Raw genomic sequence first — 12,832 nt, forward strand, 5'->3', positions numbered from 1 at the left:
ACTGGTTGCCTCCAATTACATTGATTATATTAGGGCCCAATTTGCTGATTTGAGATTAATGTGATTAATGTCAGATCTGTGATTGGTGATTGTCAAACTTGAACACTTCAATAGAAAATGCATGGAGATCAATGGTGCAGCTGACCCTTTTAAGAATTAACTCATTTTGTATTTATTTTGTATCTACTCTAGGTTCGTTGGTCGAATGCATATCTACAGACGTGACCAGGAGACATTAGTAAGGTGAGGGGGGTGTGTGTGTGTGTGTGTGTGTGTGTGTGTGTGTGTGTTGCTCGCTTAAGCTTGTCCACCTCCCCTAGCAGCGAGCTGCTGTCATTATGGCATCGATCTATAACTCGAGCGAGTGTTAAAGTAAAGGCAGCCTGGCAGGACTTCAGACGCCCGCTGGACATTCAATAAAACACTGGGGGAAGGCATTTGTCATTGGCCACTTGGTCACGCTCCTTGTCCATACAAAAATGAGCCCAGCCCAAAGTCAAGAGGGTCTATACGACCCTCTACACAGGAGCCCTCCAATGCCTCTTCTGCCTCTCGGTCTCGTCTAGAGGCAGTGGTGGACAGCCACTGAAGGCTGTTATGCTAAACTCTCCCACTCATCCAAAATGGCTTGCCACACTGAACTCTCCCAATTATCCAAAATGGCTTGCCAGAGTGCCAAGATGGGCCATTAGCAGTGGGCAAGTGCTCTTGTGGTTGTGTTCCCAAAACAGCTGGGTCTGACTGCTAGATTTGTGTGTGTTTGTGTGCTTGTGTGTGTGTGTGTGTGTGTAAAAAGCTTAGCGTATTCCTGTTTGTCCTTGCAGGTCATTGGGACCAGAGAACCTGCTTCTGAAAGGGGCCACATTAAAGAACACCAAGAAGATTTATGGTAAACAAGATCCATAGAGTAATCTGCATAGGTCATTAGCCCTGAATCGCATTCAATTACAGAATGTCAGTTTGACTTTACTCTGGATGTCATTCAGTGCTGTTATCTACAGTGCTCATTGCTATTAATACTATTCATGAATGGATATTGTGTTCGTAATTGACACAAACCTGAAAAAAGGTATCAAATATAATCTTGAAGGTCCTAATAGCTTAATTATGTCCTCTTCCTACAAGTTATTGGTAGAACTTTGAATGTCTGTTTATATTTCTTTGGCTCTATACTGGGTTTTAGGATTGACCGTCTCCTTTCTCTTCAGTTCAGCTGTGTTTGTAGATCAACAGAGATTGGTACATTGATGTGTGTGTCTGGTGTGAGTGGAGACTGAAGTGTGTGACTGGTGTGAGTGGAGACTGATGTGTGTGTCTGGTGTGAGTGGAGACTGAAGTGTGTGACTGGTGCGAGTGGAGACTGATGTGTGTGTCTGGTGTGAGTGGAGACTGAAGTGTGTGACTGGTGCGAGTGGAGACTGATGTGTAGTGTCTTCCTTGTCTGCAGGCGTAGCTCTGTACACCGGCATGGAAACCAAGATGGCGCTGAACTACCAGGGCAAGTCCCAGAAGCGTTCTGCTGTAGAGAAGTAAGTGAGGGAGGGAGGGAGAGGGGGAGGGAGAGAGGGAGATGGTGATGGAGGGAGGGAGAGAGGGAGATGGTGAGGGAGGGAGGGAGATGGTGAGGGAGGGAGGGAGAGAGGGAGATGGTGAGGGAGGGAGGGAGGGAGAGAGGGAGATGGTGAGGGAGGGAGAGAGGGAGATGGTGAGGGAGGGAGAGAGGGAGATGGTGAGGGAGAGAGGGAGATGGTGAGGGAGGGAGGGAGGGAGAGGGAGATGGTGAGGGAGAGAGGGAGATGGTGAGGGAGGGAGGGAGAGAGGGAGATGGTGAGGGAGAGAGGGAGATGGTGAGGGAGGGAGGGAGGGAGAGGGAGATGGTGAGGGAGAGAGGGAGATGGTGAGGGAGGGAGGGAGGGAGGGAGAGAGGGAGATGGTGAGGGAGAGAGGGAGATGGTGAGGGAGGGAGGGAGGGAGAGAGGGAGATGGTGAGGGCGACAGGGAGATGGTGAGGGAGGGAGAGAGGGAGAGGGAGATGGTGAGGGAGGGAGGGAGAGAGAGAGGGAGATGGTGAGGGAGAGAGGGAGATGGTGAGGGAGAGATGGAGATGGTGAGGGAGAGAGGGAGATGGTGAGGGAGGGAGGGAGGAAGAGAGTGAGATGGTGAGGGAGAGAGGGAGGAAGAGAGGGAGATGGTGAGGGAGAGAGGGAGATGGTGAGGGAGGGAGGGAGGAAGAGAGGGAGCTGGTGAGGGAGAGAGGGAGATGGTGAGGGAGGGAGGGAGGGAGGGAGGAAGAGAGGGAGATGGTGAGGGGGTGAGGGAGAGAGGGAGATGGTGAGCGTGAGAGGGAGAGGGAGAGAGGGAGATGGTGAGGGAGGGAGTGAGGGAGAGAGGGAGATGGTGAGGGAGGGAGGGAGGGAGGGAGGATGAAGATGGTCTGGCTGCCAGCCCTTATTGAGTGATCTGGCCAGTCCCACTGTGCCTGCCCGCTTTAGCCTCATCAGGGAGAGAGGGAGGAGCAGAGCTGCCTCAGGCACTCACCCTGGCCAACAACCGGGCCTGGGGGAAGGAAAGAGATACACTGGCAGTTTCAGCTGTCCTGACCTCTCGCTGTGTGTGTTTGTGTGTGTGTGTGTGCGTGTGTGTGTGTGCGTGTGCGTGACTTCCTCCTCCACCAGGTCCATCAATGGCTTCCTGCTGGTGTACCTTTCCATCCTGGTCAGCAAGGCGCTAGTCTGCACCAGCCTCAAGTACTGGTGGCAGAGCCGGGACGGGCAGGACGAGCCCTGGTACAACCAGAAGACTCAGAAAGAGAGGGACACCTACAAGGTGAGCAGCCTCCGCCCATACCCAGCATGCACCTCACCACATGGGTAAGGGGAGGTAGTGGAGCTTAAAGGCACAGGAACACATTCGCTCCGCACCCCCGAGGTGCATCCATTAAGACTGGGAGAAGCCATTATGGGATGGGTGAGGCTAATTAAATAACGTTAATGAGCTCAGCCACTCTTGCTTGGGGAGGGTCTGAACTGGAGCTGGCTGTGGTGTCATGGCTTTATCTTTTTTTTTTTTCCTCTTTAGTTTTTTGGCTCGTGGTGAAACTGTTGATGGGCACCCATCTCTTGCTGTGTGACTTCTGCGGTGTTCAGCTGCACCATGATGTCAAAATCCACCGTGATGTTAATACTGTGTGTGTGTGTGTGTGTGTGTGTGTGTGTGTGTGTGTGTGTGTGTGTGTGTCTGTTGTGCAGTTCCTCAAGATGTTTACAGACTTCCTGTCCTTCATGGTGCTGTTCAACTTCATCATCCCCGTGTCCATGTATGTCACCGTGGAGATGCAGAAGTTCTTGGGCTCATTCTTCATCACCTGGGATAAGGACTTCTTCGACCCCGAGATCGAGGAGGGGGCACTCGTCAACACCTCCGACCTCAACGAAGAGCTGGGACAGGTAACACCCTGGGGCCACACATGTGGCTTAGCGTCATGCCAATATTATCAATAATTATCAATATTCATTCATTATCAGTAATTATCAATATTAGATCAAAGCAACACTCTGATTTGTACTTTATTCCACTACCTGTGTTTGTGAATCCTCTTAAATGCGTGTATTGAACCAATCTATGGAATATATATGGAAAAGGTGCAGTTTGTGCAGAGTGGTGAACTAACTTGAGAGCGGAGCAGAGCCCTGTCGATTATAATGGCTCACTTATGTTCCTAGAGTGAGGCTGTCGACGTACATGTTAAAGTACCTTCAAGTACCACTTTTGAATTATTTGTAGTTGTCTGGCTCTTTGGCCTGTCAGTGTCGTTTTGTTTGGGGTCAACAGAGAGGAGCGGGGGAGGGCAGGTGAAGACTCTTGGGAGTGTGTGCGTGTGTGTGTGTGTGTGGTGGCTGGCCCAGCTCCCAGAGAGAGCATAGATCATTTGCAGATGGTTCACTAGATGATTACCTCAAATTAAAGGCCAAGCTTCGTTAACCTGATTTATGTTAGCAGACTCCTTCAGTGAGAGATTAATGGTCCATCCTCATTGTTCGAGTCTGGGATCCATGTGTGTGTGTGTGTGTTTGTGGCCTTCGACCCTGACATGCTGCTCTGTGGCGTGTTGTTGCCCCACAGGTGGAGTACGTGTTCACGGACAAGACGGGCACGCTGACCCAGAACAACATGGAGTTCATCGAGTGCTGCATCGACGGCTTCCAGTACAAGAACCGCGACTCGTGCTCCGAGCTGGACGGCTTCTGCGTCACCGACGGGCCCATCAGCAAGCTGCAGGAGAAAGCCGGACGGGTGAGCAGGACAGAGTCTAGAATACACGCACACTTACACAATACGCCTGAGGGGAGGAAAAGAGTCATTTTGGCCATGCATCCTCTAGGTATAGAATATGGCAATAGTTTGTGATCAGTGAAAGATGTCGATCAATGTCAAAGATCAAAAACAAAAGGTGGGAATGATGAGATGTGTCCCTGCAGAGTAGTGTGTGTGTGTGTGTGTGTGTGTGTGTGTGTGTGTGTGTGTGTGTGTGTGTGTGTGTGTGTGTGTGTGTGTGTGTGTGTGTGTGTGTGTGTGTGTGTGTGTGTGTGTGTGTGTGTGTGTGTGTGTGTGTGTGTGTGTGTGTGTGTGTGTGTGTGTGTGTGTGTGTGTGTGTGTGTGTGTGGCTCTAAGGGAGCCAGATGCGGGCGCCGTGATGGTGCTTGTTGCTGCTGCTTTATGAGGCGCGCTGGTGCAGTGTCTGGCGACCGCGGTCCTAAGGGACCTGTGGAGGACACATGGCCGTGGTGTCATGTTTGCAGCACACACTCTCGCCACGTCTGTGGTGTGTGTGTCCCGCGGACACGCCTCACAAAGCATGCCCTCCCATGGGAGCACTCCGCCTGAGTTATCACACCTCGGAGCCAGACCTGCAGCTCAACACACACTCTCCACTATGATGGAGGGTTCATGCTGTGTGTGAGTGTGTGTGTGCGTGTGCGCGCTCATGTATGAGTCTGTGTAAGGGCACATACATTCCTAGTACTTGATATTAGTACGTCATGCCAACTCATACCCTTACAAGAACAAGCTAAATTAAATTACATGACAGCTGTAACTTTCTGTGATCCTTGGGCTCTCATTAAAAATATCTAGATTGTTTATGTGTTTTTCGTGTGTGTGTGTGTGCGTGTGCGTCGGTGTGTGTGGGTGTGTGTTTGTTTATGTGTGTGTGTGTGTGTGGGTGTGTGTTTGTTTGTGTGCGTGTCTGTGTGTGTCTTTGTGCGTGTGTGCGTGTGTGTGTGTGTGTGTGTGTGTGTGTGTGTGTGTGTGTGTGTGTGTGTGTGTGTGTGTGTGTGTGTGTGTGTGTATGTGTGCATGCGCGTGCGTGTGTGTGTCCGTCCACAGGAGAAGGAGGAGCTGTTCCTGAGGGCTCTGTGCCTGTGCCACACGGTGCAGGTCAAGGAGGCGGGTCCAGACGAGCTGACCGAGCTGGACTTGGTGGACCAGGTAGACGGGCTGGACCGGCCACTGGCCCAGCCCCAGGAGGAGAGGGGTTTCATCGCCTCCTCTCCCGACGAGGTGGCCCTGGTCAAGGGAGCCATGAAGTAAGCCTGCACTCCTGCACTCCACAAACCTCTTATGTTTCACTCTTGTGTTGAAGTCTTGGCATAAAGTTTACATTAAAGTTACAAGTTTACATTCATTTACATTGGCCCCTTGATGCTTGAAATGAGCAAGAGAAGGTTTTGAGACTGCTTTGAGCATGAGGTAGTTTTTAGACTGCTTTAAGTATTGGGCAAGAGAAGGTTTTGAGACTGCTTTGAGCATGAGGTAGTTTTTAGATTGCTTTAAGTATTGGGCAAGAGAAGGTTTTGAGAGTGCTTTGAGCATGAGGTAGTTTTAAGACTGCTTTAAGTATTGGGCAAGAGAAGGTTTTGAGACTGCTTTAAGTATTGAGCATTAGAAGGTTTAGAGATTGCTGTGAGTATTGGACATATTGAGATTCATAACTGCAACTGATGTCTGCTCAGAGACCATTCGCATTTCAGCATAACATTCTAGCAAATTAAAAATGGCTGGATTTCACCGATGATCTTGAAGATCTTACATGCCTGGAAAACCCTAAACAAAACACATTCTCTTCCAGTTGTCGTTGGATAGGTCGAAAGCCATTTTATTCTTATGGAACTGTTATCGGTCCATATCTCATTTTAGTCTTTAACAAAATATTCTTTATCTAAAATACTACATTAACATTTATTCATTTGGCAGATTTTCCAAAGTATTGTTAGAGAGGTACATTGCGTGCAAATAGCCATTGAAGGAAAAATCATGGAAACAAAAGTTCCATGGTAAAAGGTTCACAGGACGGAAGTGTCAGATAAGGAAGAGAACAGATGATTTTATCAAAAATATGAAGTGGAGGATATGGGTCCTCAGCCGCTGTTTGAATATCTGAACTGAAGCTGTTTAGCTGGTGGAGCTGGGTAGCTCATTCCTCCAGCGTGGGAATAGAGAATAATAGAGTAATAGTTCCCCTATGTCAATTAGATTAACCAGTTAGCTCCCCACCCCATTCATCTTTATTGATCCACGCCCCATACATCTTTATTGATTCACACCCCCATACATCTTTATTGATCCAAACCCCATACTACTTTATTGACTTCCATGGAGAACGGATACGCTTTCTGCTAGAGTAAACTCAAACTAGGCCTGACCTCCCACTTCTGCCTGTCTCTCTTTCCTTTCTCACTTCTGTCTTTCTGTCTCTCTTTCCTCTCTCACTTCTGTCTGTCTGTCTCTCTTTCCTCTCTCACTTCTGTCTGTCTGTCTCTCTTTCCTCTCTCACTTCTGTCTGTCTGTCTCTCTTTATCTCTCACTTCTGTCTGTCTCTCTGTCCTCTCTCACTTCTGTCTGTCTCTCTGTCCTCTCTCACTTCTGTCTGTCTCTCTTTCCTCTCTCACTTTTGTCTGTCTCTCTTTCCTCTCTCACTTCTGTCTGTCTCTCTTTCCTCTCTCACTTCTGTCTGTCTGTCTCTCTTTATCTCTCACTTCTGTCTGTCTCTCTGTCCTCTCTCACTTCTGTCTGTCTCTCTGTCCTCTCTCACTTCTGTCTGTCTCTCTTTCCTCTCTCACTTTTGTCTGTCTCTCTTTCCTCTCTCACTTCTGTCTGTCTCTCTTTCCTCTCTCACTTCTGTCTGTCTCTCTGTCCTCTCTCACTTCTGTCTGTCTCTCTTTCCTCTCTCACTTCTGTCTGTCTCTCTTTCCTCTCTCACTTCTGTCTGTCTCTCTGTCCTCTCTCACTTCTGTCTGTCTCTCTGTCCTCTCTCACTTCTGTCTGTCTCTCTTTCCTCTCTCACTTCTGTCTGTCTGTCTCTCTGTCCTCTCTCACTTCTGTCTGTCTCTCTGTCCTCTCTCACTTCTGTCTGTCTCTCTGTCCTCTCTCACTTCTGTCTGTCTGTCTCTCTTTCCTCTCTCACTTCTGTCTGTCTGTCTCTTTCCTTTCTCACTTCTGTCTGTCTCTCTGTCCTCTCTCACTTCTGTCTGTCTGTCTGTCTCTTTCCTTTCTCACTTCTGTCTGTCTCTCTGTCCTCTCTCACTTCTGTCTGTCTGTCTCTCTTTCCTCTCTCACTTCTGTCTGTCTGTCTCTCTTTCCTCTCTCACTTCTGTCTGTCTCTCTGTCCTCTCTCACTTCTGTCTGTCTGTCTCTTTCCTCTCTCACTTCTGTCTGTCTGTCTCTGTCCTCTCTCACTTCTGTCTGTCTCTCTTTCCTCTCTCACTTCTGTCTGTCTGTCTCTTTCCTTTCTCACTTCTGTCTGTCTCTCTGTCCTCTCTCACTTCTGTCTGTCTGTCTCTTTCCTCTCTCACTTCTGTCTGTCTGTCTCTCTGTCCTCTCTCACTTCTGTCTGTCTGTCTCTCTTTCCTCTCTCACTTCTGTCTGTCTCTCTTTCCTCCCTCACTTCTGTCTGTCTGTCTCTTTCCTCTCTCACTTCTGTCTGTCTCTTTCCTCTCTCACTTCTGTCTGTCTCTCTGTCCTCTCTCACTTCTGTCTGTCTGTCTCTGTCCTCTCTCACTTCTGTCTGTCTCTCTTTCCTCTCTCACTTCTGTCTGTCTGTCTCTTTCCTTTCTCACTTCTGTCTGTCTCTCTGTCCTCTCTCACTTCTGTCTGTCTGTCTCTTTCCTTTCTCACTTCTGTCTGTCTCTCTGTCCTCTCTCACTTCTGTCTGTCTGTCTCTCTTTCCTCTCTCACTTCTGTCTGTCTCTCTTTCCTCTCTCACTTCTGTCTGTCTGTCTCTTTCCTCTCTCACTTCTGTCTGTCTCTTTCCTCTCTCACTTCTGTCTGTCTCTCTGTCCTCTCTCACTTCTGTCTGTCTGTCTCTCTTTCCCCTCTCACTTCTGTCTGTCTGTCTCTCTTTCCTCTCTCACTTCTGTCTGTCTCTCTGTCCTCTCTCACTTCTGTCTGTCTGTCTCTTTCCTCTCTCACTTCTGTCTGTCTGTCTCTTTCCTCTCTCACTTCTGTCTATGTCCTCTCTCACTTCTGTCTGTCTCTTTCCTCTCTCACTTCTGTCTGTCTGTCTCTCTTTCCTCTCTCCTGTCTGTGTCTGGATCTTTCCTTTCCTCTCGACCTAGCTCCGGCAGCAGGCAGATTTCTTTCTTTTTCTAGACTCAAAATCCCCATAAATTAGGTTGTGTTCCTGGCAAATAATATATTTATGAGTGCAGCTTTGGGCACGGCGTATGCAAATAAACCAGTGAACACTGCACACGTGTATATCTCCACGTGACTGAAACTCACTCAGTAGTTGCAATGTGGAGGCTCATGAGAAATGTGTGCTCCTTATCTTTGCTTCAAATGTACCTTCTCGTGGTTTGTGTTTGGATTTTTTTGTTTTGTTATGTTTTTAAAAGTTAGAAGCATGTAGCAGATTTCCTCTCAGCTCCCTCATGTAACCTTTCCATTAGTTTTGATGTAATACATGTAACTGCAAAAGCAATGGGTCTGAAACAAGGTTCAAGTTCCAATCTTCAGTAGTTCTGACCATGATGTGATCTCTGTCTGTTCAGGTACGGCTTTACCTTCCTCGGGCTAGAGAGCAAGACCATGAAAATCAAGAACCGACAGAATGATATTGAATCGTAAGTTTGTGATTGATTGCTATAGTGCTTTGGCGTAAGTTTGTGATTGATTGCTTTAGTCCTTGGCGAATACCCATTTTTTCAGCCTCATGCTTTGAGATAAAGCCACTCAAACTCTTGTCGTCTTTTGTAGGTACGATTTGCTGCATGTGCTGAACTTTGACCCCGTGCGAAGGCGCATGAGTGTGATCGTTCGAAGCAGAACAGGTGAGAAGCTCAGGGGAGCCATGTCACATTTTACAGTAATTTGCTCAGAAATGCACAAATGCTGTAATTCTGAATAAAAAAATCTTTTTGGCAGCCTTTGCGATTTCCATTCATTTTGGGTCTTTAAAAAGAGGCCATCCTTTATAGACCAGGCTATTGATTATTGATGTCACTAATTTGAATGCTGATTGAGTCCTTAGGCAACTAGCTCTGTTGTATTTTAAGATGTACATGAGTTGTCATGTAGCCCTTGTGGCTAATTAGCAAGTGAGCACTCTGACGAGAGAGTGACCTCTGACCTTTGATCTGTGCCCAGGGGAGACGATGCTCTTTTGTAAGGGTGCGGACTCCTCCATCTTTCCCCGAGTGAAGCAGGAGGAGGTGGACCGTATCCGTACGCATGTGGAGCGCAATGCCACGGTAACACTCTCACTCTCTCTCTTTCTCTCTTTTTTTTCTCTCTCTCTTGGACTTTAGCTCGCTTCTTCTCTCTCTCGCTCTCTCTTGCACTCTTTCTCGCTCTATCTTTCTCTCTACCTAGCTTTCTTTCTCTCTCGCTCTCTCTCTCTCTGTCTCTCTCTCTCTTTCTCTCTCTTTCTCTCTCTGTTTAAGTGTGAGATAATGTTAAGGGTATGTGTGGTTAGTGTTAATAATGGATGCATGCCTCTGTGCGACGTAACATGAGTGTAAGTGTGATGTTTAATTTATGGATTTGACTGAGACAGTATAATAATCACTTGTTACGTAATAGTGTAACTGTATGAAATGGATGCTATGTATAAATATGTAATGCAATATTAAAAAATCTTATGGTAAAACGTGGTATGACTAATGTGTGTGTGGGTGTCTGTGTGTGTATATATTATATGTACATATAACACGCATTGACTCTGTGTGTGTGTGTGTGTGTGTGTGTGTGTGTGTGTGTGTGTATATGTAAATATAACTCGCATTGACTGTTTGTGTGTGTGTGTATGTGTGTGTGCCCATGCATCCAGGAGGGATACCGGACGTTGTGTGTGGCCTACAAGCGGCTGAGTCCAGAGGAGTTTGCGGAGGCGGAGGAGCGGCTGCAGGAGGCTCGTCTGGCACTGCAGGACCGCGACGAGAAGCTCACCGCCGTCTACAACCAGGTGGAGACCAACATGAGCCTCATCGGAGCGACCGCTGTTGAGGACAGGTCAGGGTCTTACACTCACACACACACACACACACGCACGCACACACACATACACACTCACATGCACACATTCACACACTCTCACACACACACACATGCATACACACCACACACACGCACACACACCCACCCACACACACCCACCCACACAAACACACACACACACACTCACACACACACTCACACACATTCACACACACACACACGCACGCACACACACATACACACTCACATGCACACATTCACACACTCTCACACACACCCACATGCATACACACCACACACACGCACACACACCCACCCACACACACCCACCCACACAAACACACACACACACACACACACACACTCACACACACACACACACTCACACACTCACACTCACACACCCACAGGAAACATCAGAGACACGACTGAAGAACACTCATAAACACACCTGCACACCCCACACAGGCAAGCACACTGAACAAGCATGAGTGTCATTAAAGCAACTATGGTTGAGGTAATTTGCAGGCTGTTATACGCCTGAGCTACACACAGACACACACACACACACACACACACACACACACACACACACACACACACACACACACACACACACACACACACACACACACACACACACACACACACACACATATACACTTGTATAAACAAACCCTCTGTTTCTGTAAGCACGCTAGTGCTAGTTGCTGAATCTGCAACTTTTCTTCTCAACACAAACAAACTGCAACTCAATTATTAACTTCCTACAGCAAGACATTCAATTAGATTAGTCCTGTTCATTTAGACCCGCGCCATTTGAAAATGACATGATGGCATTCTAGCTATTATTGATGTCTTGGAATGAGCTTAAGGTGTGGTTCAGAATGGTTGCTCAGCTGATGCAGAATTGTTGCTCAACTCCCAGCAGTCCCACCCTGCATCAGTGTTGTGTTCATTACCATCTGCGCAAAACTGACTGGGTCCAAGGGGGATAGATAAAGTGCGTGCGTGCGTGCACAAAACAGTGGAATCCAAGGGGGACAAATAAAGCATACTCAAAGAAGCATAGCTGAAATGTTCAGAATGCTCAAGAAATGATGTCCGATCATAGACACAAGCAGTAAAGGGTATCCTGGGTGCCAGCGGAACTTAGCCCCGCCCACAACATTTGAGGTTGAGAAGTTCGGTCTGGCATTGCTCCGTAGGGGCAGAACTATGCCAGCACCAGAGCTGTTCGTACCAATCAAATTGTCAGGGCGGCTTTATACGATGATGGACAGATGATCAGCAGTAACGTAATCAACCACGTCACCAAAGAGCGCTCGGGTTGAATTCGTTTTCAACAAACATGGCTGCCGCTGGAGAGCTGAGATGTGTAGATTCTGCCATCCAGTCTGTTTTAGAAGACATAGACAGCCCATTCATTTTGAAAGAGGAACAGAAAAACGTGATCAAGGCATTTACTGAAAAGATGTTTTTACTTATGAGTATGACATCGTCAGGCTTAGTAAAGGGAGATGCTGATTGTGTTTATAAACTACAATGGGTGTTGTCAACATGTGTGTTCATTCTCTCTGTCTCTCCATCTTCCGTGTCCAGGTTGCAGGAGGAGGCGGCTGAGACCATGGAGGCCCTGCAGGGGGCCGGCATGAAGGTGTGGGTGCTGACCGGAGACAAGATGGAGACGGCCAAGTCCACCTGCTACGCCTGCCGCCTCTTCCAGCGTGGCACCGAGCTGCTGGAGCTGACGGTGCGCACCCTGGAGGACGGCGGGCGCCGGCGCGAGGAGCGGCTGTACGAGCTGCTGCAGGACTACCACAAGAGAGCCGTGCAGGACGCACCGCCCGCCAAGCCTGGCATCACCAGGTGAGAGGGGCACGCGCCCGCCCACGTGGGCACCACAGTCCCAATGCCCACTGCTCTCCTAATGCCCACTGCTCTCCTAATGCCCACTGCTCTCCCAATGCCCACTGCTCTCCCAATGCCCACTGTTCTCCCAATGCCCACTGTTCTCCAAATGCACAAAGCAGAGCAGCAGCAGTACAACAACTTCAGCAGACAGCAACATTAAAAGTGATGTGGTATGTTGGTATGTGTGTTCTGCTAGGAGTTGGGCCACAGCACAGCAGGAGTATGGCTTCATCATTGACGGAGCGACGCTGTCCCTGGTGCTGAACCCAGCTGATGCCAACTCCAGCCGCTACAAGAGCCTCTTCCTGCAGATCTGCCAGAACTGCTGCGCCGTGCTCTGCTGCCGCATGGCTCCACTGCAGAAAGCGCAGGTGTGTGTGTGTGTGTGTGTGTGTGTGTGTGTGTGTGTGTGTGTTGGGGGGTGGGG

At 48.6% G+C, this 12,832-nt stretch overlaps 1 protein-coding gene across 1 annotated transcript in view; it reads left to right on the forward strand.

The window, feature by feature from the left end:
- Positions 1-12,832, forward strand: part of atp11c (ATPase phospholipid transporting 11C (ATP11C blood group)) — a 63,954-nt gene that overhangs the window by 41,261 nt on the left and 9,861 nt on the right. Inside the window, exons 8-20 of the mRNA XM_080841096.1 lie at positions 193-243; positions 825-889; positions 1,448-1,529; positions 2,676-2,826; positions 3,249-3,446; positions 4,123-4,293; positions 5,386-5,585; positions 9,048-9,119; positions 9,253-9,326; positions 9,643-9,746; positions 10,325-10,506; positions 12,094-12,360; positions 12,602-12,776. Coding sequence (XP_080697222.1) covers positions 193-243; positions 825-889; positions 1,448-1,529; positions 2,676-2,826; positions 3,249-3,446; positions 4,123-4,293; positions 5,386-5,585; positions 9,048-9,119; positions 9,253-9,326; positions 9,643-9,746; positions 10,325-10,506; positions 12,094-12,360; positions 12,602-12,776 — 1,792 coding nt within the window. The remainder of the gene's footprint in view (positions 1-192; positions 244-824; positions 890-1,447; positions 1,530-2,675; positions 2,827-3,248; positions 3,447-4,122; positions 4,294-5,385; positions 5,586-9,047; positions 9,120-9,252; positions 9,327-9,642; positions 9,747-10,324; positions 10,507-12,093; positions 12,361-12,601; positions 12,777-12,832) is intronic.

The sequence above is a fragment of the Sprattus sprattus genome, assembly GCF_963457725.1.
Source record: "Sprattus sprattus genome assembly, chromosome: 6".
Lineage (NCBI taxonomy): Eukaryota > Metazoa > Chordata > Actinopteri > Clupeiformes > Clupeidae > Sprattus > Sprattus sprattus.